Source organism: Eptatretus burgeri, chromosome 2 (assembly GCF_056783735.1).
Source record: "Eptatretus burgeri isolate ZD-2024b chromosome 2, Ebu_testis_v1, whole genome shotgun sequence".
Classification (NCBI taxonomy): Eukaryota; Metazoa; Chordata; class Myxini; order Myxiniformes; family Myxinidae; genus Eptatretus; species Eptatretus burgeri.
This window is the reverse complement of record NC_140962.1, coordinates 11,122,936-11,147,378: the sequence shown is the minus strand read 5'-3', so window position 1 is coordinate 11,147,378 and position 24,443 is coordinate 11,122,936. Positions and strand designations below refer to the sequence as shown.

The following is a 24,443-nucleotide window of genomic DNA, read 5'->3' as shown; positions in this document are numbered from 1 at the left end:
CACACCCCCAGCAATACCTCTGGTTAAGCCTTCCCCTCCACTCCCACCTCATGTGTACATGTGTGTTGTACCGTCCACCAAACAGTGATAACTCCATTTGCATCTCGCCCACCGAAATCAAGGACCAACTTCTATCCTCTCATCCCAACTCTCTCTTCCTCATGTGTGATGATTTCAATTGTCATCATGTCAGTTGCCTGGGTGTGGGTACCTCTCTCACCTGACATGGCACTTCAGCAAAAGACTTCTGCGACTCAATCGGTCAACTTCCTGACCCGGATCTCAGCCAACGGTACTCTGTCTCTTCTGGATTTGGTTTTGACCAATTTCCCTGAAAATATCTGCTACTCTTCCTCTGCTCCAATCAGTTCATCTGACTATATGCTTGTCAAAGTAGATATCTCTCCAGCTGTTATTAGAGAACCACCTCAGTGCGGTCAAGTCTGGCATTTCACTCAGGCCAACTGGAGGGGACTTCAAGCAGCCATCAAACTTCAAGACTGGTCTCCCATTTCTACTTTCTCTGACATCAACTCATCCTGGGAATTCTTTCAAATAAACTTACTCTCTCTCTCTCATGCACAGATTTATCCCATCTCGTCTTCAGTTGTCATACCCTTCCTCCCACCCACGGTACACTGAAGCTTGTGGCGAGGTAGTTGTCCTGAAACAACTTGCCTTTGCAACATGGAAGGCAAATCCAACTGAAGGCAATCTCAGTTCCTTCCGCAAAGCTCAGAACAAGTGTGTCTACCCTCAGGAGAGCCAGAAAACATCTTTGCAATCTCAAGTGTGAACTCTCAAACCTGTCTCCCTCCTCCAAATCCTGATGGCATCTGGTGGTCCTTCTGGTGTATGTTCCCACTCCATCCCCCTCCCTTACCTCAAATGGCTGCACAGCTGACACTGCACGCGAAAAGGCTGAATGATTAAATTATATTTGTTTCTAAATCTTGTGTCCCAATCCCATAATTTTCTGTACCCAGCGAACCCAGTCGCACCAAGCTGTTCCTGGACTCTGTGTCCTTTATTCCTGACAAGGTGAAGAGCTTGCTGCGAAACCTCGACTCTGATTCTGCAACCGGTCCTGACGGCATCAGCCCACGTGTCCTAAAAACCTGTTCTGCTGCTCTTGCTCATCCTCTCTCTGTTCTATTCACCCTCTCATTTGCTCAAGGTCATCTGCCATCTGCTTGGAAATCAGCAAACATTACTGCCCTGCACAAAAAGGTGAAAAAACAGATCCCTGCAACCACAGACCAATCAGCCTTCTCCCAGTCATCAGCAAGGTCATGTAATCCATCATCACTTCTGACATTAAATCCTTCCTCTTCTTCAATGGCTTGATTTCTAATCATCAACTTGGATTCAGACCAGGTCACTCGACCCTGGACTTGCTGCTTCTGCTTTCCTCACAATGAATGGAGGTCCTCAATGCCAGACATGAGATCATAGCCATCTCCCTAGACATATCGTGAGCTTTTGACACAGTCTGGCACCCTGCCCTCCTCACCAAACTCTTCCTATGGTATCCAAGGTAATCTCACTCATGGCTCGCAGACTTCCTCTCCTGTCGCAGTCAACATGTGGCCCTTAATGGAATTCTCTCATCCCCTCTTCCTGTCCAGGCTGGAGTTCAAGGCAGTGTTCTCGGCCCTGTGCTTTTTCTTGTTTGCATCAATGATCTCTCCAACTCTGGAAAATCCTCTATCACCTGAGCTCCTGACCACATTCAAAGCTTTCATACACAGCTTGGTACTTTGGTACTGCACTCCCCTCTCGGCTGGTGCTTCCACCTCACACCTTTTTCGCCTTCACGCTGTGGAAACCAAGGCTTTTAGGATCATTGGTATCTCCCGCGATGAAGCTGAGTCTCGCCCCTCTATTTCCGCAAGGCACTCAAGGTCCGCCAGCAACCCCTTCTTGTGAAGCTACCAAAATCAAGAATTGTTGCTCACCCTCACTCTTTCATTCCTCTTTTTTTTCCCACCTCTGGAACAAACTCCCACACTCTCTTCAATCTCACTCTTCCCTCCAGGTCTTTAAAACGGCTGTTCACCACCATCTTTTCTCTTCTCCCATCCAAAACCACGATCTTTTCTACCCCCGTTGATCCACTCCATACCCACGTCCTTCAAATTCCCTGCTTTCTTTCCTGAAAGTCTCTGAAGTGTCCATCTTGTTTACCCCGTGTACCCCATGCCATCCCTCTCCCTTCCCCAGATATCCGCATGTCTCTGTTCCCCACTGTTTTTTCCTTCCTTCTCCCACCCCTCTTGTTGTGTGTTCGCTCTCACACGAGCCTTGACAGTGTATACCAAAAAAAACCCTTCATCGATCGGCGTGAAACTTCACAATTTTGATCTCGTAGTGATAGGGAATATACGTTTTATATTTCAACCTGATTGGACACATGGTTTGGCAGCCAGAATTATTTAATTGTTTGATCTGGGTTCTTTTTTTTTTGAAAACAGCTCACTTTGCTGCACCTTAATGGGTTTTGAGGGTGGAGGAGTAGCAGCTGAGCCCTGAATCCTATCCAGGTTCCTCCTGATGACTCCATCTTTGCTTTTTGCTTGTTCGGGTTCCTTCTGATTACTCCAATGCAGGACTGCACCTATTTGGTCTTCCATTTGATTTGAATTTAATTTATTTTAATCCCATTCTGAATTCAGTTGAATAACAACAAACGTCATGGGCAAGGGTCAAGTGTCCATTCAAAGCGGGATGTCTTGGTATCACTGCCGGCAGTTATGTAGTGGCAGTTCGAATTGTGTGTTATTTATTGCTTGCCACACAAAATACACACCACAAAACTACACTACACAACACACCACACAAAACAAGTCCTGGCAAGGGTCTGCGATCTCTGATTGCCATTTTTCTTGTTTTTAGATGAAATGGATAGTTTGCTGTGTGAGAGAAAAGAAGGTGAACATGAATCTAGCCGTCGGCTGAAAACGGAATTTTTGATGCAGTTTGACGGGGTAAGGTTATGGTTTAATCATGTATTTGACCCTTTAAAAATTTTTTTACATGCATTGCATTTACCATCTTTGGATTTGTTTACGCAGCAAGGAATCAAGATGTTTGTCTTTGATCTTTTTAATTTGTTTCTCAGGTATTGCATCAACCACCTGTTTCAATAAGTATTTGCATTCTTTTAAATGTTTACCACTTAAGTCGGAGACAGGCTGCACCTTGCCAATAAAACTAGTGCAATCATTCACTATGCTTGTCCAGGGGCTGGCAGATTGGCCTAGAGGTAAGCGCTCTCGCCTCTGAGCCGTCTCACCTGGGTTTGAATCTCGACCTAAATGCAAACTGCCATCCTGGTGTTTCACACGCAAGTGATTCATCAATGTGTGTACTGTTCCTCGGATGGAAGTGAAAGTGGGCATTTTGTCTGCCGGCGTTAGTTGGTGGATGTTCAAAGTGCCACTGTGTCATTCCCGAAGAGTTGTTGAGTTATCCCCCGGAACTATAAACAAATTCCAAATTCCTGCCCTGACTTCCTGTGTTGGAGTTGCAACCCAAGCCACGAAACTGCTTTGGCAGAAGCAATGCTCTGCATAGAGCCTGGTACATGGATGCATGACGGAATGCATGTTTGTTGGGGGGTAAATCTATGCACAGAAATGAATTGCACATGTTGATGTCTCATAATTGCTTGCTGAAGCTTTGGATGCATCTGTAGATTCACAGCAATGGAGAAGAGCATGTGTTGGTGATGGGAGCAACAAACCGACCCCAGGAGTTGGATGACGCTGTGTTGAGGTTTTATTTATTTTTAACTTAAAAAAAAATGATTTTTTCATGAATTCATTCATCACTTTCTTCTTGGGAAATGCTTGACTTGATTGACCTTTTGAAAGTAAAAAAAAAACAAAAAAAAAACAACTTTACTTCTGAACATGCACAAGTTTATAAATGGTTTTGAAATAAATCTTGTAAACACTTTTATATCAATCCCAAACAAGCCTTTGCATTTCACCTTCATTTGCAGGAGGTTTCCAAAGAGGATATATGTGGACATGCCTGATGAAGAGGTGAGTCCTTTTGCAATAAATGCGATTTCATATACTTGGATTCAAAGTTCGATTAAAATACGAGGACGGGTACACCCCAGTAGGCTTATTCTGTCCTCTTCATCAGTGAAATGACACAATTGCTCCCACGTCTTGTCACCAACTGAATTTGCGGTGGTTTGATTTCTAATTTTGCATTAAATTTATTTTAAAACGGTAAGTGTTCTTGGATAATGATGGTATTTTTTTATTTTTTATTGCAGGCACGGAAGCAGATCCTCGAAAATCTGCTGATAAAGCATGGTGGACCTTTGTGTGCGAAGGATATCTTGCAGCTTTCCAGGTTAGTTGTGAAGCTTGTTTACTTTGTGAAAAGTTCCATTTCTGAGCAAACATCGGAATTTGTGCCAATCTCCCACACTGTAGAGCATGAAACCCTGTACCCCCTCTCCCGAAGCCCCTGTATTCTTTACCCCTTCCCCAAACTTAACTCGGTAGCATTCCCAACTCTGTAGCCTGTTCCTTTGCCTCTTATGATGATTCAGGATGACCACTGGATATTCTGGAAGTGACTTGACCTCCCTCGCTAAGGATGCAGCACTGGGACCAATCAGAGGTAAATATTTGAAAAATCAGGCGGCGTTGAAGTACATTCAATGTGGAGGATTGGGGGGTTATTTTTCCTATTTAAGATAATGAAAATCAACACACCTTAAGTAAATAATGACAGTTGTTTTAACCATTATGAATTGCTATTCTGAGGTAAGAGGAAAAAAAAAACCCGGTGAAAATGCTTACTTTCGCCCCAAATGCTGAAAGTTAGTTGGTAATTTTGACCCATTGAGACATTAAATAAGTCGAGATTCCCCAAACATTGATCAAACATGACAGACTCCACTCAATTTGTAGCCTGGGCTCGGTTTGAATATTTTCTCAGACATCATGAGGCATAGTTGTTTGTTCAATGTGTGAAGTATAATTGCCCACCACCACCGAAGGTGGTGGACGGAGGTTATGTGTTCACACCTGACTGACTGTCCAGCCTGGTGGAGGTATGCACTCCACAGAGTGCCGTTCTATTTGTCCCCCAACCCTCCACTGAGGGCAGAGATGGGGGCATTAAAATGAGCTCTGACCGACTGATCGTCTGTCCATGTACTTTTGTGAACACAATATTTCAAAAAACATTCAGCTTTCATGTTTCAGATATCTATTCCTCATGACATTGTCTCAACCTGATGAGATCACAGCTGTGATTTGCTGAATTATGTTGCCAAGGCAACTATCTCGGTAACTTGGCTTGTGTAGTGTTATTTCAAAAACCGTTCAAGATTTTGCTTTCATACTTTACAGATCTATTTCTCATTACCACCCAAAAGGTGGGACACCAAGAAAATCACTCCTTGTATTTTAATTAATCTTTCAAGCTGCAATGATCACAAAAAAAATGTTGTGTACACCTCTAGGCTCATGCAGGAGCATGGTGGTAACATGGCAGAGGCAAGAAAGACAATGTACAGCCAGTGGGCACAACAGTTTGATGTAACAAGCAAGGGAATGAATGATGAAAGAAGATGAGAGTAGAGGAACATGGTAACCTGTGCACAAGAAAGCTTGGAATGGAGAGGGTTAATGTGGCGTGGCGTGGCGGGATGCTTCTGTTGTCAAACTCAAATAATGAGATGAGTTTTTTGTGAATGACATTTTCATAGGCAAGTCCAATTACGTGTGCAGAATGTTTTTGTTGCTGTGACGGAAAGTAAGTCATGATTGGTCAAAGGGTAATTAGATTATTGGGGGGGGGGGGGAGAATGTAAGTAACGATGATACAACTGAATATCTGAAGAATTTCTTCATTTGATCGAGTGCCCGATTCAATGACTATCAGGATTAATTTGGGTACTGTCTATCTTGGAGCTTCGAAACTCTCCAAATGGCAAGTCCACGTCCTTGGGCATCAGAACCTCATCCAGTGAAGCAGCAGTGTGTGTGTCTTTTGTTCTATTGACCCTGTGGGTAGTTAATTGGCTTGCACCACATAAGTAAACTTAAGTTGTTTTGAGTACAATGTGGTGAATATAACCGCCTTGTTTTTTTCCTATCACACGAGCTAATAGCATTTATTTGGCGATTTAAAGATTTTTTTTTTTAAACCATGCCGAATGATGCAATTTTGATGAATGTCCTAATGCAACGCTTTTTCAGCAGCACCTGCCAAAAGGCACAAATGACGACCTTTGCGAAGAAAATTAAATATTTCCCTTTTGGGTTCACAGGTGGAATGTTGACGTGCCACAACTGATTCAAAACAATGCGTGTGGGGTGTTTTTCCAAGGGACTGTGACGAGATGATGCTGCTTCCCAAATATATTTTTCGGGAAATCGTGAAAGCATCTTTTAATCTTGTGATGCTCGGTAAAACTAGAACGACACTCGGTGGAGCGCATACCTCCGCCAGGCTGAACAGTTTGTTTTGCATCCCACCGATAGGCTGGATCTGCATCCGGAGCAAACTAAATCAAATCGGCTTGTTTTTGTCAACTCCCCAACTCACCCACCTAGTTTTGTCATAACTCATCCACAACTTTTTGAAACATCATGCTATCCATCGTTTTTGGTCCCATCTCTCACTGGTGAAGAATCGCTGAACAAATTCTCGTATCCGGATCCGACAACGCCAACAATTGTATCTTGTAGTATTGTTTTTAACTTTGACCTATTTGTTTTTATCTTATGTTGATAGATGTTATTTTTGAGAGATGAGATGTTATTTTTTATGTTACATCTTATCTGAGAGATGTTATTTTTTAGCTATCATTTGCTGGTTTACTGTAACCTTTTTCTTTTCTTACAGAGCTAACTGTGGAGCAAGTGAAAAGCATGGATGCAATGAAAGTAAGCTTTTAGAGAAATTACCTTTTTCTTCTTTTTTTTTCATGAGGTTTGACTGAATTGTTTAAAAATTTAAATTAAAAAGGTCGAGGTTCATGGAAAAGCATAGTCTTCATGTCCACGAAAATTCGAACAAGACTAGCATTATGACCCATCACTTCCCTGACAGGAATACCAATCTGTGTAATTGTGAAAAAAAATTGTTTTGTTGTTTGAGTGTTCCTTCCGTCGACCTTTACTATATATATATATATATATATATATATATATACATACATACATACATACATACATACATACATACATACATATACATATATATATATACAGTATTAGCGTGGATCGGCTCACTTCGTGAGCCGCTCCACACGCCGTTGCAGAGATTGACGTCATAGATTTGCTGTGTTGGCATGATTTACACGAGTCATAATACAAACATTTTTTTCTTCAAATTTATTTGTAATATTGGTGATATTATATTTGTTTGAAATTTATTTGTGATATAAGAAGGTCCAAGTGGTTTAAATGGTCAAGGGTCTCAGCTGTCTAATTTGTCTGAAGGGTGTAAGGCACTGTTCTTCATTGCACAACCCGCGAGCCACTCGGGGCCCCTGACATGCAGCTGATAATGTACAAATATAAAAACACCCCATCATTATCCACCATAAATACTATCAAATTGACCCAATGGTTACAAATGAGTGTTCCAAGGTGAAGCATAAAAGTAACATAACGACATCAGGATATGGTTGCAATATACTGTTGCGAATTCTGGCCCGTCCGGCGTGCGATCGGCCGCTTGACTCGAATGGCGACCGCATCGCCCACCGGAACGGACAATTCAGTCGTGACCCTCTGGAACTACCGCCAGGAGCCAGTCACGGGTGGGGGTTTAACCTCACCACAACTCAGTCCGCATTCTATCCGCGCGAAATAGGGTCCGATCGCCGAATGTTCGATTTACCGAAGTACCCGCGCGGATAGCGTACCGAGGAGTTGTACCACGCCACAGGTCGACTCCGGACACGAACCGCTTAAGCGGCTCGTTCCATACTACAGGGATAACCAAGGGGAGTTATCGTCGACCTTGACGGTTCAAATTAGTTACCGGGTTTTTTTTAAACCCACTATTAATCCCTTACGTGATGCAAGATGGAGATTCAAACAAAGGAAAGGACGCAGCGAAACGCGGAACAATTGGACCAGCACATTTATTACGGAAGCACGGAAGGCACGTATATTACAGTCAAGCAAGCACATCTATAACCAAATATGATTTACATGGCAACACTTAACAGTTCCACTTTTCAAGACTGGCGCCACCCACAGACATTTACACAAAACCCCAAAAGAAAAGAAAGTCGCGACTTCCCTTAGCGCGTCGAGTCCTTGGCGACCGTAACTCCGAGTCTCTCCGGCGTGGTCCACTGTGCTCGGCCTCGCGCCTGCACGTGTCGTCCGCCCGACAGGGACGAACGAACAGAACCTCCGACCAGGAACAATCGACCGAACCAACCAAGAGCAAGGACTCTCCAACAACTCTCTCCTTTTTGTAGGGTGGGGCTCCACCCCGTTTCTGGCTCCACTTCCCTTCTGGAAGCTTCCCAAAAAGGGGCGTGCCCTCTCGTTCCCTCCTCCCCGTGCCGTGCAGGGGACGAGGAAAGTCAGTTTTGGCTCGGGACCAGGGAATTATTCCCCCAAAATCAGGCCCCCACCTTTTTTCACTTTTGACCCCTGGCTCAAATCGCACCTCCCCCATGCCAAAGTGCGGGCGTTTTGGGCGGGAGATAATTAATCTGCCACTCCGCTCCTTTCATCCGTCCTGCAGAGATCATGACCGCACGGTGCTCATTGAATGGCGAGTGGCAAAGATGTGGTAGTGCAGCTGTGGAAGGTGGCTTCGTGCGCTCTGCGAACAGAACACACTGCGCAGGCCACATTAAGCTTCACACACACACGCCCGCGTGGAGAACCCATCCGGTTCCGAATCCATTATCCCTGCCTAAATCTCAACTACATCCCTCTACCTAATCCATTCCACAGGCCCCATGAGGACTTACTCCTTGCCCCATGAGACCGGTCTAGCTAAGCTAACCCTTCCCCCTAACTAGTTCCATCCTGTGCCCAGACAGGGGCGTCTTCCACCCCTTGCCCAGGGAATAAACCCCTTTAATTTATTGCGCAGCACCAGTGCGGCAACTCGCAACCTGTGCACCAGCGCAGCAATTCACAGCCGCGCACCTTTGGCGTGACGTCATGGCAGCTGTTCGCGTCCCTTGTCCCTCTTGGACGGCACCATCCGGCAGGGATTCACCCTCCTGCCGGATTCCAACCATACACGCAGCCATGACGCCACTCTGCGCATTAAAAAAAACAAGCCTCGCGTTTCGAGGGGTTCCCCACACAAACACATGTGCTCTGCCCGTCGGAGCTTCACACACACGCTCGCGTGGAGAACCCATCCGGTCCAAATCCGTTATCCAGCCTACCCTTTGTCCGTCCGCGGGATCGGCAACATCCACCGCTGGCGTTTCCGGACCAGGTTTCACTCCCGCAAGCGCGCACGTGGCGGCCTCGTGCGTAGCACGGCACGAACCTCGCGCTCGCCACCGTGTAAATCCGGCGGTCTCCATTACAACTACGGCCGCTGCCCGCCTTTGTCTCTTATCTGTCGCCGTCGTCGTCTCCATTCGACCCACGCACACCTGCGTGTTACGACGCTCATACACCACTCCATGACATTCACACAGTGAGATGCGGCTGCGTGCTCCCACATGCTGACCGTCATCTCCCTTGCATACCACTCTCTCACACACACGGTCCCCCTTGCACTCGGCCGTTCACTCGCACACGCGGTGACATTCACAGACGGTGCCTCATCCACACACGGCGTGCTGGGAAGCACGCACCTCGGCTCACTCGCAACCTCGCACACCATTTTCCTCACACACGCGGTCCCTTTCACACAACGCCTTTCACCCACGCTTTGCACGCGTTTCAGCACACATTTCACTACACTTGTAAGCACACACACACCGGGGATTTGTGCCACCCCAAGGGTTTCCGGGGCCTCCTTACCCCCCAAGCTCTCTGTGCACTCGTCCACAACACTCGCCCCTTCAACCTAGCTCGGCACGACCGGACCCACCTGGTCGTGTTCCGCCTCAAGGGAGCATAGCGTCTCCCTCCGTTCCCGAAGGAGGCTATCCGGCTGCTTGCACCAGGTCCCAAAACAGTCCGCCAGCTCCCCCTCATGGTCCTCCACTACCTTTAATGTGTGTGTGCTCGTCCCCAACCCCATCCAATTCACCCTCTATCTCCGCCAACTCGGTCACCTCTTCACCCATTACCTACCTTGTCTCTGTTAATTCTATTTCCTTTGTCGTCACCTCGTGTCTCGTCTCACACGTCGCAGTCACCCCATTTAGTTTTTTCCCCTCTGTGTCACCGTCACTGTTGCTTTCTCTGTCACTACCCTCGCCCAACGCGTCTCCCGAATTATTTTCTCCTCACCCGCCTCCATTGCGGGCCTGACAGCCGTTGCACTCCCCCCCAGCTTGTTTGCTCCAGCACGTGGCGGCGCCATTTTGAGCTCCACTGCCCACGTTTCGCTCCCCGCAATTGCCATTATGCCTGCCTGCAGGCCTATGCCCATGCTCTGCATCTCACCCCGCAGTTTTTTCATTTCTTCCTTCATTCCGTTTTTCATCTGTTGTGCATTTACGTCCATCTTGTTGTTTTATCCTGCCAGCATGGCACATAGATGGGCCATGTCAGGTGCACTCGGCTGAGCCGATTCGGCCAGGATCAGGGGATTTTGGCAGAGAGGGGGAGGGGAGGTGTCGTACACCGCGGCCGCTGCCGCACCCATTTCGGTCTCTGGGTTTGGTTGGGGAGTTCGTCCTGCACCACAAGCATTTCCTGCTCGGGGATTTCATCCTGGACCATGGATTCTAACACTCCCACATCCATTTCTACTGCCCCCTGCTCCCGCTCACCTTGAGACTCCATCTTATTTGACGTACGCGATTAATTTAGCTCGCTCGTAATCTGGGGGGGGGGGTCGCCTCGCACACCACTGGTCCGTTCCCCGTGAATTTAGCTTGGAGACGGGAGAGTTTGTTTCCCGCTCGCTGACACCAGTGTTCCGAATTTCGCCCGTCCGGCGTGTGATCGGCCGCTTGACTCGAATGGTGACCGCGTCGCCCACCGGAACGGACAATTCATTCGTGACCCTCCGGGAACTACCGCCAGGAGCCAGTCACGGGTGGGGTTTAACCTCACCAAAACTCAGTCCGCATTCTACCCGCGCGAAATAGATCGCCGAATGGTCGATTTACCAAAGTACCCACGCGGATAGTGTACCGAGGAGTTGTACCACGCCACAGGTCGACTCCGGACACGAACCGCTTAAGCGGCTCGTTCCGTACTGCAGGGATAACCGAGCGGAGTTATCGTCGACCTTGATGGTTGAGATTAGTTACCGGGTTTTTTAAAACCCACTATTAATCCCTTACGTGATGCAAGATGGAGATTCAAACAAAGGAAAGGATGCAGTGAAACGGGGAACAATTGGACCAGCACATTTATTACGGAAGCACGGAAGGCACGTATATTACAGTCAAGCAAGAAAACACAATTAAAGCAAGCAGATCTACAACCGAATATGATTTACACGGCAACACTTATAACAGTTCTTCTTTTCAAGACTGGCGCCACCCACAGACATTTACACAAAACCCCAAAAGAAAAGAAAGTCACGACTTCCCTTAGCGCGTCGAGTCCTTGGCGACCGTAACTCCGAGTCCCACCGGCGTGGTCCACTGTGCTCGTGCCTGCACGTGTCGTCCGCCCGACAGGGACGAACGAACAGAACCTCCGACCAGGAACAATCACCACAACTCTCGACAATCGATCAAACCAACCAAGAGCAAGGACTCTCCAACAACTCTCTCCTTTTGTGTGGGGTGGGACTCCGCCCCGTTTCTGGCTCCACCTCCCTTCTGGAAGCTTCCCAAAAAGGGGCGTGCCCTCTCGTTCCCCCCTCCCCGTGCAGGGGCCGAGGAAAGTCAGTTTTGGCTCGGGGCCAGGGAATTATTCCCCCAAAATCAGGCCCCCACCTTTTTTCACCTTTGACCCCTGGCTCAAATCACACCTCCCCCATGCCAAAGCGTGGGCGTTTTGGGCGGGAGATAATTAAGCTGCCACTCCGCTCCTTTCATCCGTCCCGCGGAGATCGTTGAATGGCAAGTGGCGAAGATGTGGTAGCGTAGTTGTGGAAGGTGGCGTCGTGGTGTGAATGGCGTGATTGTTGAGATGTTGGTTGTGGCGATGTTCGTTGTTGTTTTTTGCACCAAAGTAACGACAGCAAAAGAAAAACGACGAACTGAAGAATCGCAGCCCGAATGGATCACATATATTCCTCTACACAACGGGTTTGGGCTAACTACACATGAACTTACCGACATATATCTCACCTGAGGACCCTTTATGGTGTAATGCGAATTTCCAGTCGGAAGAATACAAACACTTATGCTTGTAGCCCAGTTAACCACAACGAAGAAGAGGATGTGGAGGTGAGGCCGAATAGCTAGTGAAGATCACTGGTGTAAGGGGTCTAAATGGTCTAAAGGGTCTTTTTTTTGTATACCTTGTCAAGGCTCGTATGAGAGCGAACACACAATGCACAGCAGGGGGGGGGGGGGCATGAGGAAAGAGGAGTGGGAGTGGGTGGGAAACAGAGACATTAGGAGATCTGTGGAAGGGAGAGGGATGGGGAGGGGAACACGGGGTATACAAGATGGACACCACAGGGACTTTCAGGAAGGAAAGCAGTGAATTTGAAGGAGGTGGGTTTGGGGTGTATTAACGGGGGTAGAAAAAAAATTGAGGATTTGGATGGGGGATGATAAGAGCTGGTGGTGAACAGCTGTTTTGAAGGCCTGGAGGGAAGAATGGGATTGAACAGAGTGAGTGAGTTTATTCCAAAGGTGGGAAAAAAGAGGAATGAAAGAGTGAAGGTGAGCAGTGATTTTGGTAGTTTCACCAGAACGGGGTTGTTGGCAGACCTTGAGCACCCTGTGGAAATATGGTGGGGAGGGCGAGACCGGAGAGGAGACGGGAGAAGACAAAGACCACGGACCTGCCTGTGGTGAGAGAGTGAGAAGCCCAAAGACTCAGCCTCATCGCGGGAGATGCCAATGATCCGAAATGCCTTGGTTTCCACAGCGTGATGCCGAGAAAGGTGGGAGGCGGGAGCACCAGCCCAAAGGGGAGAGCAGTACTCCATCAGGCTGCGAACAAACGCTTTGTATGTGGTCAGGAGCTCAGGTGGGCTGAGGAAGGACTTCGCACGATGGAGGATTCCCAGTCGGCGACTGGCTTTGGAGGCCAGGTTGGAAATGTGGCTTTCCCAGGAAAGATCATGGCAGATAGTGAGACCTAGAAGCTTGAAAGAAAGGACTTCTTCCAGAAGATTGTTGAGAAGGGGGGGGGGGTCCTAACGGTCCTAACGGTCCTTTCAGAGAGACATGGTGAGTGTGAGATTTGTCGGGATTGAAAGACGGCCAGTTTGTGATTTTACCCAGATTTGCAGTGAGCGAAGAAGCTGCCGCAGGTTGGTCTGAGGGATGGCAAATGGTACGGTAGAAGGTGGAGTCATCAGCAAAGAGATATAGAGGATTTTTCCAGAGAGTCAGAGAGATCATTGATGAAAACCAGAAAAAGAACAGGGCCCAGAACACTGCCTTGTGGAACTCCAGCCTGGACAGGAAGAGGGGGATCAAAGAACTCTATTTAGGGCCACACGTTGGCTGCATCAGGAAAGGAACTCTAAGCCACGAGTGGAGATGGCCTTGGATACCATAGGAAGAGAGAGTGGTGAGGGATATGACTGATTTCATGTCTGGCATGGAGGACCTCCATCCATTGTTAGGAGAGCAGAAGCAGCATATCCAGGGTTGAGTGATGTGGTCTGAATCCAAATTGATGATTGGAAATCAAGCCATTGGAGAAGAGGAAGGATTTAATGTCTTAAGCGATGATGGATTCCATAACCTTGCTGATGATTGGGAGAAGGCTGATTGGTCTGTAGTTGCAGGGATCTGTTTTTGTACCTTTTTTGTGCAGGGCAGTAATATTTTCTGACTTCCAAGCAGATTACAGATGACCTTGAGCAAAGGAGAGGGTGAATAGAGCAGAGAGAGGGTGAGTAAGAGCAGAGAAGTAGGTTTTTAGGACACGTGGGCTGATACCGTCTGGACCGGTTGCAGAATCTGAGTTGAGGTTTGACAGCAAGCTCTCCACCTTGTCAGGAGAAAAGGACACAGAGTCCAGAGACAGTTGGGTGCGACTGGGTAAGGTGGGTGCAGAAAGCGATGGGTTTTGGACACAAGATTTTGATGCAAACACCGAGTTTAGGCATTCAGCCTTTTCACGTGCGGTTTCAGAAGTGTGGCCATTTGAGGTAAGGGAGGGGATGGAGGTGGAACATACATCAGAAACAGATTTGATTAGATGCCACCAGGATTTGGAGGAGGGAGAGAGGTTTGAAAGTTCAGACTTGAGCTTTGAAAGATGTTGATTTCTGGCTCTCCTGAGGGTAGATACACACTTGTTCCGAGCTTTATGGAAGGAACTGAGATTACCCTCAGTTGGGTTTGCTTTCCGTGAGGCAAAGGCAAGTTGTTTCAGGACAACTTCCTCGCCACAAGATTCAGTGAACCAAGGGTAGGAGGAAGGGTAGGACAACTGAAGACAAGAGGGGATAAATCTGTGCATGAGGGAGAGCAAGTTTCTTTGAAAGAATTCCCAGGATGAGTTGATGTTGGGAGACCAGTCCAGAAGTTTGATGGCTGCTTGGAGACCCTACCAGTCGGCTTGATTGAAATGCCAGACTCGACAGTGCTGAATTGGTTCTCTTACAGCCAGATAGATGTCCACTTTGACATGCACGTGGTCAGAAGAACCGATTGGCATGGTGGAAGAACAGCAGATATTTTCAGGGAAATTTGTCAAAATCAGATCCAGAAGGGATAGAGTACCATTCGTTGAGATCCTGGTCGGGAAATCCGGGTCTTCGGGAATTAACGTTCAAATTGGACGTGATTAATAGGCATATAGTCTTCACGGCTTTACTCGCAGTTTCACTGACCGTGCTTTTCGTTTTTAGATATATATATACTGGCGTGGATCGGCTCACTGTGCTCGCCTCTCCACACGTCGTTGCAGAGATTGACGTAACAGATTTGCTGTGTTGGCCTGATTTATACCAATCGTAATACAAACATTTCTTTTCCACAAATTTATTTGTAATATTGGTGATATATTTATTTGAAATTTCATCTTTGTTATCAGAAGGTCCTAGTGGCCAAGGGTCTAAGCTCTCTAATCTATCTGAAGGGTGTAAGGGGTCAAAATGGTGTTAAGGTCAAAGGGATCTGAAGGGTCTTTGGATCATCTGCGTTATTGGTACGTTTTGGGTCTTTTTAGTTCTCGAGGACTTTTGGGGTCTTGGGGGCGTCTTGAATGGTCAAGGGGGTCTCAGCAGTCTAAAGCATTGAACCGTACATTCCAATTGTACGTAATTAAGACATACGTTTGTGCGACTGATGTTCATAACTGATGTGTTATGAATGGTGCAATGAATGATGAATGATGTGTTATGAATGTTATGAAGGGTGCAACTGATGTTCATAAAGTACATAATTAATAGACGTATGTGCAGTCTGCAACCAATGTTCAAACGGTACGTAATTAATAGACATCAATTACAGGGCTTCATGGACTGACTCTGCCTCACGAACCTTGCTTTTCGTTTTTATATAGATACATAGATAGATATTTTAATATTGCTTTGAGAAGTATTATTACATATAATTTTCTGTGCTCCTTCAGTGTCCATTATGTTTTATTGTAAATGGTAAATTGTTCCTGCTGTCGTAAAAGAATAAAACTAGGACTGTGTATCCTGAAGCTCACCTGGATCATGAGCAACAGTCACTCAAACCCACTGCATACCACATTCGACCCTGATTTTTTTTGTTAATGCCATGAACAAACTTGGGTACATCATAGGTGATGAAGGTTGTGGTCAAGCTTCATTGAAACTGTAGTTTTGGAGAAGAGGGCAAATATCTATTTTGGGGAGCTCAACCCCCCCCCCCCCCACAGAACCCCCTAGACCCTAATTTTTTTTAATGCTGTGAACAAACTTTGGTACATCACAGGTGATGAAGGTTGTGGTCAAGTTTCATCAAAACCATTTGTATAGTTTCTGAGAAGAAAGGAAGTAGCTATTTTGGGAGGTAACTCCCCCGTAGATCCCCTTGGGGCTGGAATTTTTATTATTATTATTTTTTTTTAATGCTGCGAACAAACTTTGTTACATAGCAGGTGATGAACGTTGTGGGCAACTTGCATTGAAATTGTGTGTGTAGTTTCGAAGAAGAGAACAACTTCTTCATTTGCAACTTTTTCCCTGAAACTACACACATGATTTCGAAGAAACTTGATTGACCACAACCTTCATCACCCATATGTAGTTAAGTTTGTTCATGACATTAAAAAAAAAAAAAAAAAAAAAAAAATCGGGGTCTGTGGGGTCCTCCAAAATATGCATTTGTTTTCTTCGATAAAACTGCACACAATTTTAATGAAACTTGACCACAACCTGCAACACCCATGATGTACCAGTTTGTTCACATGATTAAAAAAAAATTGGGGTCTATGGGGGTGTTGCCCCCCCTCCCCAAAACATGAATTTGCTTTCTTCTCAGCAACTACACAGACAATTTTGATTAAACGTGACAACTCCCTTCATCACTGCATAACAAAAAAATAATCCATCAGTATGTATTTACTTTCTTCTCCGTTAAATATGTTATGGGTTATCCACACCAAACAGTGGTTCCATGGTTTTCTTATCCAGCCGATACCAGATGAGCAATAGAAGATACCGCCCCAGGAGTATTGCCCCTATTTTTTTTTTTTATTACTCTACAACAACAGCAAATCTTCAGAATAAAGCATTACGGGAAAACACACACACTTTAATGTAAGGGAGATTGACATGGAGCAATTGACCACCTACTACTGAATAAGGCCTTACTTGAAATTTGCAAAATGTGAAGAACTACATTGTCCACCGCCTGGATTGATTAAAATAAGAAAGCTTTTGACAGTGTCCCACATTTGTGGATGATAAAGTGCATGCAAATATAAAAAATTAATCCCCAAATAATCAAACTGATTGAGAAAGCAATGGAGCTCTGGAATACCACATTGATATATTATAGCTCTCAGAAATAAATTTCGAAATACCACATGTGAAGATATGGCATGGGATCTTCCATGGAGACAGTCTTTCCCCACCTCTTGTTTTTTTTTCTGGCTCTAAATCCACTGAGTAATCTCATCAACAAACAAGGACACGGATGCACCCGAACAACCAATAGAAGAACATCCGAAGAAACAGGGAAGGTGACACACCTACTTACTTATACATTGATGATTTAGAACTCTTTGCTCCGAATGACGAAAAAAAATTGACAACAGCTAAAACTAGTAAAACGGTTCTCTGAGGACATTCAAATGAAATTTGGACTCAATAAGTGTGCCAAGTGCACATTTGTAGAAGGTAAACCAACAAAAACAGATAACATAAAAATTGCCCTTGAAACAACAATACAACGGTTAGAAAACGAAGCATCACACAAATACCACGGAGGAGAAGAGGGCCACCAAATATGTCACAAACAATTGCCCAAAGAATAACTACATAGAACAAAGCTGATCCTAAAAACGTATCTCTCCCCAAGAAAGAAAACCAAAGCCATAAACCAACTCACAGTTTCGGTGTTCCAATACAGCTGCGGAATAGTGAACTGGCCCCAATCAGAAATCAATAAGTTAGACATCAAAACAAGAAAACCCCTTTCCATCCACAAAATGTTCTTCAAAAATTAGTGCATCCCGAGAATGTACCTGCCGAGATGAGGGAGGGAGGGAGGGAGGAGTGGCCTGATGGCACTCAACCAGGTGCATAGAGCAACAAGTGTAAGACGAGCTGAGTGTGTGAAATGCTCAACAGATTATCGGATTCAATTTGTAAACAAACCTGAAAAAGTATTCCTAATGCACTTTGCAAGGAATTTCCAAAAACAGGTATAAATAGAAGATACCGCCACAGGAAAATAAAACAGCAACAAACACAGTCCCGGCATTTGCAAAAAAAGACAAAAAATATATATATATAAATATAAAAAGAAATATCAAATATACACCAACAACTGGGAGAATGACAAAAGAGCAGAAAAATACAAAAAAGAATTTGACCGAGTTGGGATCGACAAAGCAGGCTCATTGGAATGGCTAGGAAGAGGTCAGCTCAACTGGGATGTAGAACGAATAATAATAAATGGCCAAGATCAAGGAAACTACATCAATGGATTAAAAAAAAAGATGGTGAGACTGAGCCAGAAGGACAAGTGTAGGTTCTGCAAGACAAACAAAGCACGAGTCACCTGCTTTCAGGATGCAAAAAACACAAAAAAAAAAACACACACACACACACACACACAGAGATGGATACTTTGAGACCTTGTTGGTCTCCATTCCACCTCCTAAAACCAATCCACGTGTGGAGATAGCCAACAACAGCAACTTGCATACTGTGCACCCACATACATACCCGCACAAGCAGGTGGATACTTTGAGACCTGGGAGGGCTTCATTCCACCTTTTGAAACCTGCATCTGGAGTTAACAACCAATGTCACACACACACACACACACACACACACACACACACACACACACACACACACACACACACACACACACACACACACACACACACACACACACACACACACACACACACACACACACACACACACACACACACTGAGACCTGGGAGGGCTAATGGGATTTATTCGTGTGATCAGGTCTGTGATCTTTGAGGTAGCCGTTATTCTTTTGCTATCGTTATTTTGGATCAACCGCTTCACAACCACCACCTCCACCACCAACATCGCTCTGACCAACCCCATTTCAACCACAACCACCACTTTCTCCACAACGCCAACCACAACCACCTCCTCCACAACGCCAACCGCATTTCAACCACAACCACCTTCCCCATGACACCAACCACAACCACCTTCCCCATGACACCAACCACAACCACCTTCTCCACAACGCAACCACCATCTCATAAACCGCATCTCCCCTAATACCCAACATCGCGTCACCTTCAACTCCGCAGGCGCCGCCATCTTGGCGCCGGCAACGGTGAGATCACTGCAAACAGACGCGGGGGTTTCATCGTTGCTAGCAACGGTGATTTCTACCACGTCCGCTCTTCCTTCAGCATCGATGATCTCTACCACGTCGGCTCGCTCCAAGCTTTGCCTCAGAATTCGGATCAGGAGAGCGAGAGGGGCGGAGCCAGTGGAGGTCAGAGGTGAAAGTGCAGAGATCAGATCTCACCTCACAAACCCTATAAAAAAGCACGCAGAGCGCCAGTTCAGGGAGTCGAGTCGGTCGGGTCTGGAGCGGTGTGAGGAGCGGAGCTCGAGTCCAGTGGAAGTCCGGGTTCGCCGAGGAGACGGAGTGGGGAACACATCAGGCCGGCCATGCCACGCATAACGGCACGTTCGTGTGGGACGTGGAGAGGTTGCCAGCCAGCAGCGTAAGGTCCGAGGTGATTGGGCTTCGGGACAGTCCGAGCAGCGCGAGGGATGGACGGGCTCTTAAAGAGAGCATCAACTCGGAAAAAGCATAAGACCTCTTCATTCCTCTGAGGCGTTGCCGGCTGGGCCCGAATCACCAGGCCGTCAGACGAGGCCTGGGCCGGACCACGGTCACGACAGCGGCCGTAGGGACGGGACGTCGCGAGTCGCCACAGCGAGGTGAAGGTAACCAGCGCGGCCTCACGGAGCCTCTGCGGTCTACACGGCTCCATGCAATAAAGACCCAAAGAGGTCCAGTCTACCCCTCGTCTGTCCTGGGGTTTTTTTTCCTTGCTTTTGAATGAAAATTGTGGTGCCATGTCCCCAAGTAGAACTGTATAAGTAACTGTAGACAATATATAGACGGTAGTAGCTCTTTTGCTTGATTGATACATGACTGCATGCGTGTTTTGCATACCTGCATCATTGTTTATACGTGCTTATGTGCTTGTTTAAATGTACCCCGTTCGTTGCGTCTTTTCCTTAATTGAGCTGCCATCTTGCACTCGGAATATAGTTGGTTTTTGAATAGCCGGTAAAGTGATCGGGTCCAACGGGACTGCGCGATAATACCCCGCTCCGTTATCCAAAAAGGAAGCGAGCTGCTTAAGCGGCCCCGTTGAGGTATAATCTCTCGGTAATCTACCTGCGCGATAAATTAGGTATATCGACAATTTGGCGATTGACCCTGTAGCGCGGGTAGAGTACGGACAAGGTTGTGGTGTGCTCAAAAACACACCGATGGCTGGTTTTCGGCGTTGATCCGGAAAGCCGCGACTGGATTGTCCGTTCGGTGGGTGAAGCGGCCGCTATTTGTTGGACGCTGCCGTTCGCACGCCGGCGGGCGGAAATCCGTAACAATATGTTGAACCACAAATTATATAACAACCAAAGTTGTCTGGGTCTTTTTGGAACACCCTGTATAATCAGGTCATTCAACTTCTTGTGTTTGCAATTATCTGTGCATTTTAATCTCGTTTGATTTTTTGAGACAACATAAGTGAAAAGTTGTTTCCATTTTCATTTTGAGTGCATTGTTTTGCATCAGATCAGGGGCATCTCGATGAATGATTTTGTGGAGTCATTGAAGAAGATAAGAGGAAGTGTGAATATGCAGAGCCTGAAAGCGTATCAGGAGTGGAATCAGATCTACGGAGCCACCGGATAGCTCTGCCTCTGAAATGTATCAATTCTGTCTGTCTGTAATAAAAATGTATCAATTCTGTCTGTACAGATATACAAAGTAATTTGCAAGTTTAATATCAAATAAAGGTTTGTTTTATTTCCTTTGTGTCACTTTGTAACCTCTGTGCAAATTTTGAATTTGATAAGGTTAAGGAACCAGTGAGGAAACATTTAAGGAGGAGCTGTTGAACCAGGGATGAAACAACAGTACTGGAGCTATTGAGTGCTATGTAGAGGGGGCAGTGGAATTAGTGGATATAATGGAGGAGGTTGTGCAAATAGCATTTAAGAGGATGAAGAAGGTAAGAGTGGCAGGCATTGAGATGCATATTGCAGCTGGAGAAGTCAGTCAGTTGGACGAAGAGGTTGTTGATTATACATATGAGAGGGTTCCATTCTTGAGGATTGGAGAACAGGGCTGATTGTACCGATATGGAAGAGGAAGGGCAATGTGCAGGATCCAAGGAAGTACAGAGGCATTATGTTCTGAAGTCGTGTCATGAAGGTACTGGAGAGGATTCTGTTCAGGAGGATAAGGAAGAGTGTGGAGATGGTGATTTGCAAAGAGAAAAATATCTTTCATCAGGGTAAGGGGATGACAGATGGGATGTTCACGCTGAGACAGCTTGTGGAAAAGACGTTGGAGGTGCAATTGGAAATGGCATTGAGATTTGTGGACCTGGAGAAGGCCGATGACTGTCCCGATAGAGATAGTGATGGTGACGCTGAGATGGATGGGAGTGCCGGAAGCAGAAGTTAGGTTGGTGGAAGGGATATACAAGGGAACAAAAGGAATAGTTTTGGTTGGTCTGAGGATGTCAGGGGAGTTCAGCGTGAACATCGGTTTGAAGCAGGGAAGCTCTCTCAGCCCACTCATGTTTGTCATGGTGATGGAGCTGGTAAGCAGGAAGGTGAAAATGAAAGGTATTCTGGCAGGATGTTGTATGGAGATAATTCATCTGGCTGTTGTGGCAGAGAGTGAGTGGGAGATGCAAGAGGTATGGGAAGGAGGCATTTGGGAAGCATTGACTAAAGATGAGTTTGGAGAAGACTGAAGTGATGTGGGTCAAGCAGCAGGAAAAATAAATGAATAACAGGTTGGAGGGGAAGGAGATCAGACAGAGAAATAGGTTTGAGTATCTGGGGGAAACAGTGACCAGAAATGGTAAGGTCAGAGGCAGAGGTGTGGAGGACGATTCAGGAGGGTGCAAATGTGTGGATGAGGGTGGAGGGATTGGTAGGTGGAAAAATATTGTCACGGATCCAGGGTTTGAGGCTTGCCACGAGGGGAAGCACTCGGGTCCCTCATAGATGCCCGTTCCTGAGTCCGCCAGGCACAGATAACTCCGCTTACCAGCAGGGTGCGAGGCAACCAGGAACGCCAATTGGCACGGCCAATCAGGCAGGGTTACACGACTTTGCGTGATACCTTACCTGTGGACGGCCGGTCAATTAGGTTCACGTGCCCTCAGCACACACTCGTATTATTGCCGAGCGTGACAGTAAATTTGCGCTGGTTAGCAAAGCAAATTATTGGGTAACAATTTCCCATATAACGATACTTGTGCACTGTCGGACCAATAACGAAACAGACAACTGAGACAGATTGGAAATAACAAACAATTATATTTTACAAACACACAAGCAAGCAATCATTTAAAAGGAAGTATTGATAAGTAAGAAAGCAAAATGGTGCATAACAGCAGATTTAACCGAAACACGTATTATTCTTATTCGATCTTGGTGCCGATAGAAAGTCTAAACCCCCTTTCAAATTTTTCACCTTTTGGTACCTTATAGCCTGGAATTAAATTTCATTATTTCCACCTTTAGCCTGGTGCTGGCTTCGTGGTTAGGGTGGCGGCTTGGGATCCGAGGGTCCTGAGTCCAAGCCCCGTTGGCCACTGAATTAATACACAAGGGGGTTGACTCAGCTTGTCATCCTTCCGAGGTCGGCAAAATGAGCATCAGTGTGTACTGGTAGAGGGGCACTGCATCAGCGACACAGTCGTACTTCCAAGAAATGAGCTACCCCGAAAGCTAAGCTGCCATACGCAAGAAGAAGAAGAAAAAGAAGGATTTCCAACTTTATTTACACATCTTAACCCACAAACTTCCAAGTAAAAAACAAATTCTACAAATTTCAGAAAATTAAATAATATAAAACGAGAATATCTTGGTTGGATAAGTGTCCACCCCCCCTTAAAATAACAATTGTAAATTATCTCAAGTGTATCTCAACCACCTTCAAAATCATCCAAAATCTCAAAAGATGGTATTTTGGATGATTTTGTATCTCAACCAAAATTATCTCAACCACCTTCAAAATCACACACCAAATTAAATGGCCTCCACCTGTGTTAAATTGTTATGATTCTAATTATTTCAGAATTAAATCACCTGTTCCTGTCAGTCTCCTCTGCTGGATAGTGCATTTCACAGCACAGACTCAAAGGAGCTTTCAAAAGACCTCCATAATAAAGTTGTGGAAAGGCACAGATCAGGGGATGGGTATAAAATATTTCAAAGGCACAGATCAGGGGATGGGTATAAAATATTTCAAAGCACAGATCAGGGGATGGATATTAAATATTTCAAAGGCCTTTGAATACCCCTTGGAACACAGTCAAGACAATCATTAAGGAGTGGAAGATGTGTGGTTCCACCAAGACCATGTCGAGATCAGGCTGTCCCTCCAAACTGGATAACCAAGCAAGGAGGATCCTGATCAGAGAGGCCACCAAGAGGCCAATGGCAACTTTGAAAAAGCTACGTGCCTTTTTGGCAAAGACTGGTCACTGTGTGCATGTGACAACAATATCTTAAGAACTCCACAAGTCTGTCCTGTCCTGTACGGTAGGAGTAGGGGAATTTTGTTGGATCTGGGACTATACCATTTCCCCCATTGACTTTAATGTTACCTCCGGGAAAACTATTTGACCCTGTCAAAAAAAGGGATGAATTTTTTTTTCTCAAAAACAGATCTCCTCCAGCACCAACTTCTCATTCCCCTCCCCCACCATCTTCTCTGCATTAAATTATTTCTGGGACATAGCTCTTCCATGAGTCTCGACTATGAATCAAAAAATATTTCAACCCCCACCCCTCACCCCCAACCACCCACCACCCACCCACCCTCCACCCTCACAAAATAGCAAGATTGTTTTTAAACAAAACACACAGAAACATGTTGGTGAGAAAATAAACACTTAAAAAGTGACAAATAATGACCGGAAACTTAACTTTGAGAAAGTCGGCAGAGACCCCCAAGAGAAGCTGCCGTTGCATTACACCTATTCCTACCAAATTACCAGTCGCCACATGGAAAACCTTTTCAGTATCCTTTTTCATATCCGTTTTGGTATCCATCTCTATAATATTCATCTGCAATTCCACTATGACGAGTTTGGAAGAAAAATAATATACGATTTATGACATTACCAAAACGCTGATTTTTAAGATTCTCAATTTGTTAGATGGAATCATTTATTAAGCAGAAAACCTTTCATCCCCAATTTCATTCAACTGTTGAAGACTATTTTCCCTCCCTCCCCACATATGTCTTTTTTTGATGCATATCCTTTTTTTACCCCCTCTCCTCCATTTC

At 45.8% G+C, this 24,443-nt stretch overlaps 1 protein-coding gene across 4 annotated transcripts in view; it reads left to right on the top strand.

Annotated features, from left to right (window-relative positions):
• Positions 1–24,443, top strand: part of LOC147031419 (spastin-like) — a 116,916-nt gene that overhangs the window by 46,716 nt on the left and 45,757 nt on the right. For 2 of the 4 annotated variants that reach the window (XM_085862834.1, XM_085862861.1), the window contains exons 11-17: positions 2,896–2,987; positions 3,698–3,777; positions 4,007–4,049; positions 4,292–4,371; positions 4,574–4,644; positions 6,883–6,923; positions 20,700–20,937. In XM_085862834.1, coding sequence (XP_085718960.1) covers positions 2,896–2,987; positions 3,698–3,777; positions 4,007–4,049; positions 4,292–4,371; positions 4,574–4,644; positions 6,883–6,923; positions 20,700–20,819 — 527 coding nt within the window. In that variant the 3' untranslated portion in view covers positions 20,820–20,937. The other 2 variants (XM_085862852.1, XM_085862845.1) reach the window with 2 other exon arrangements.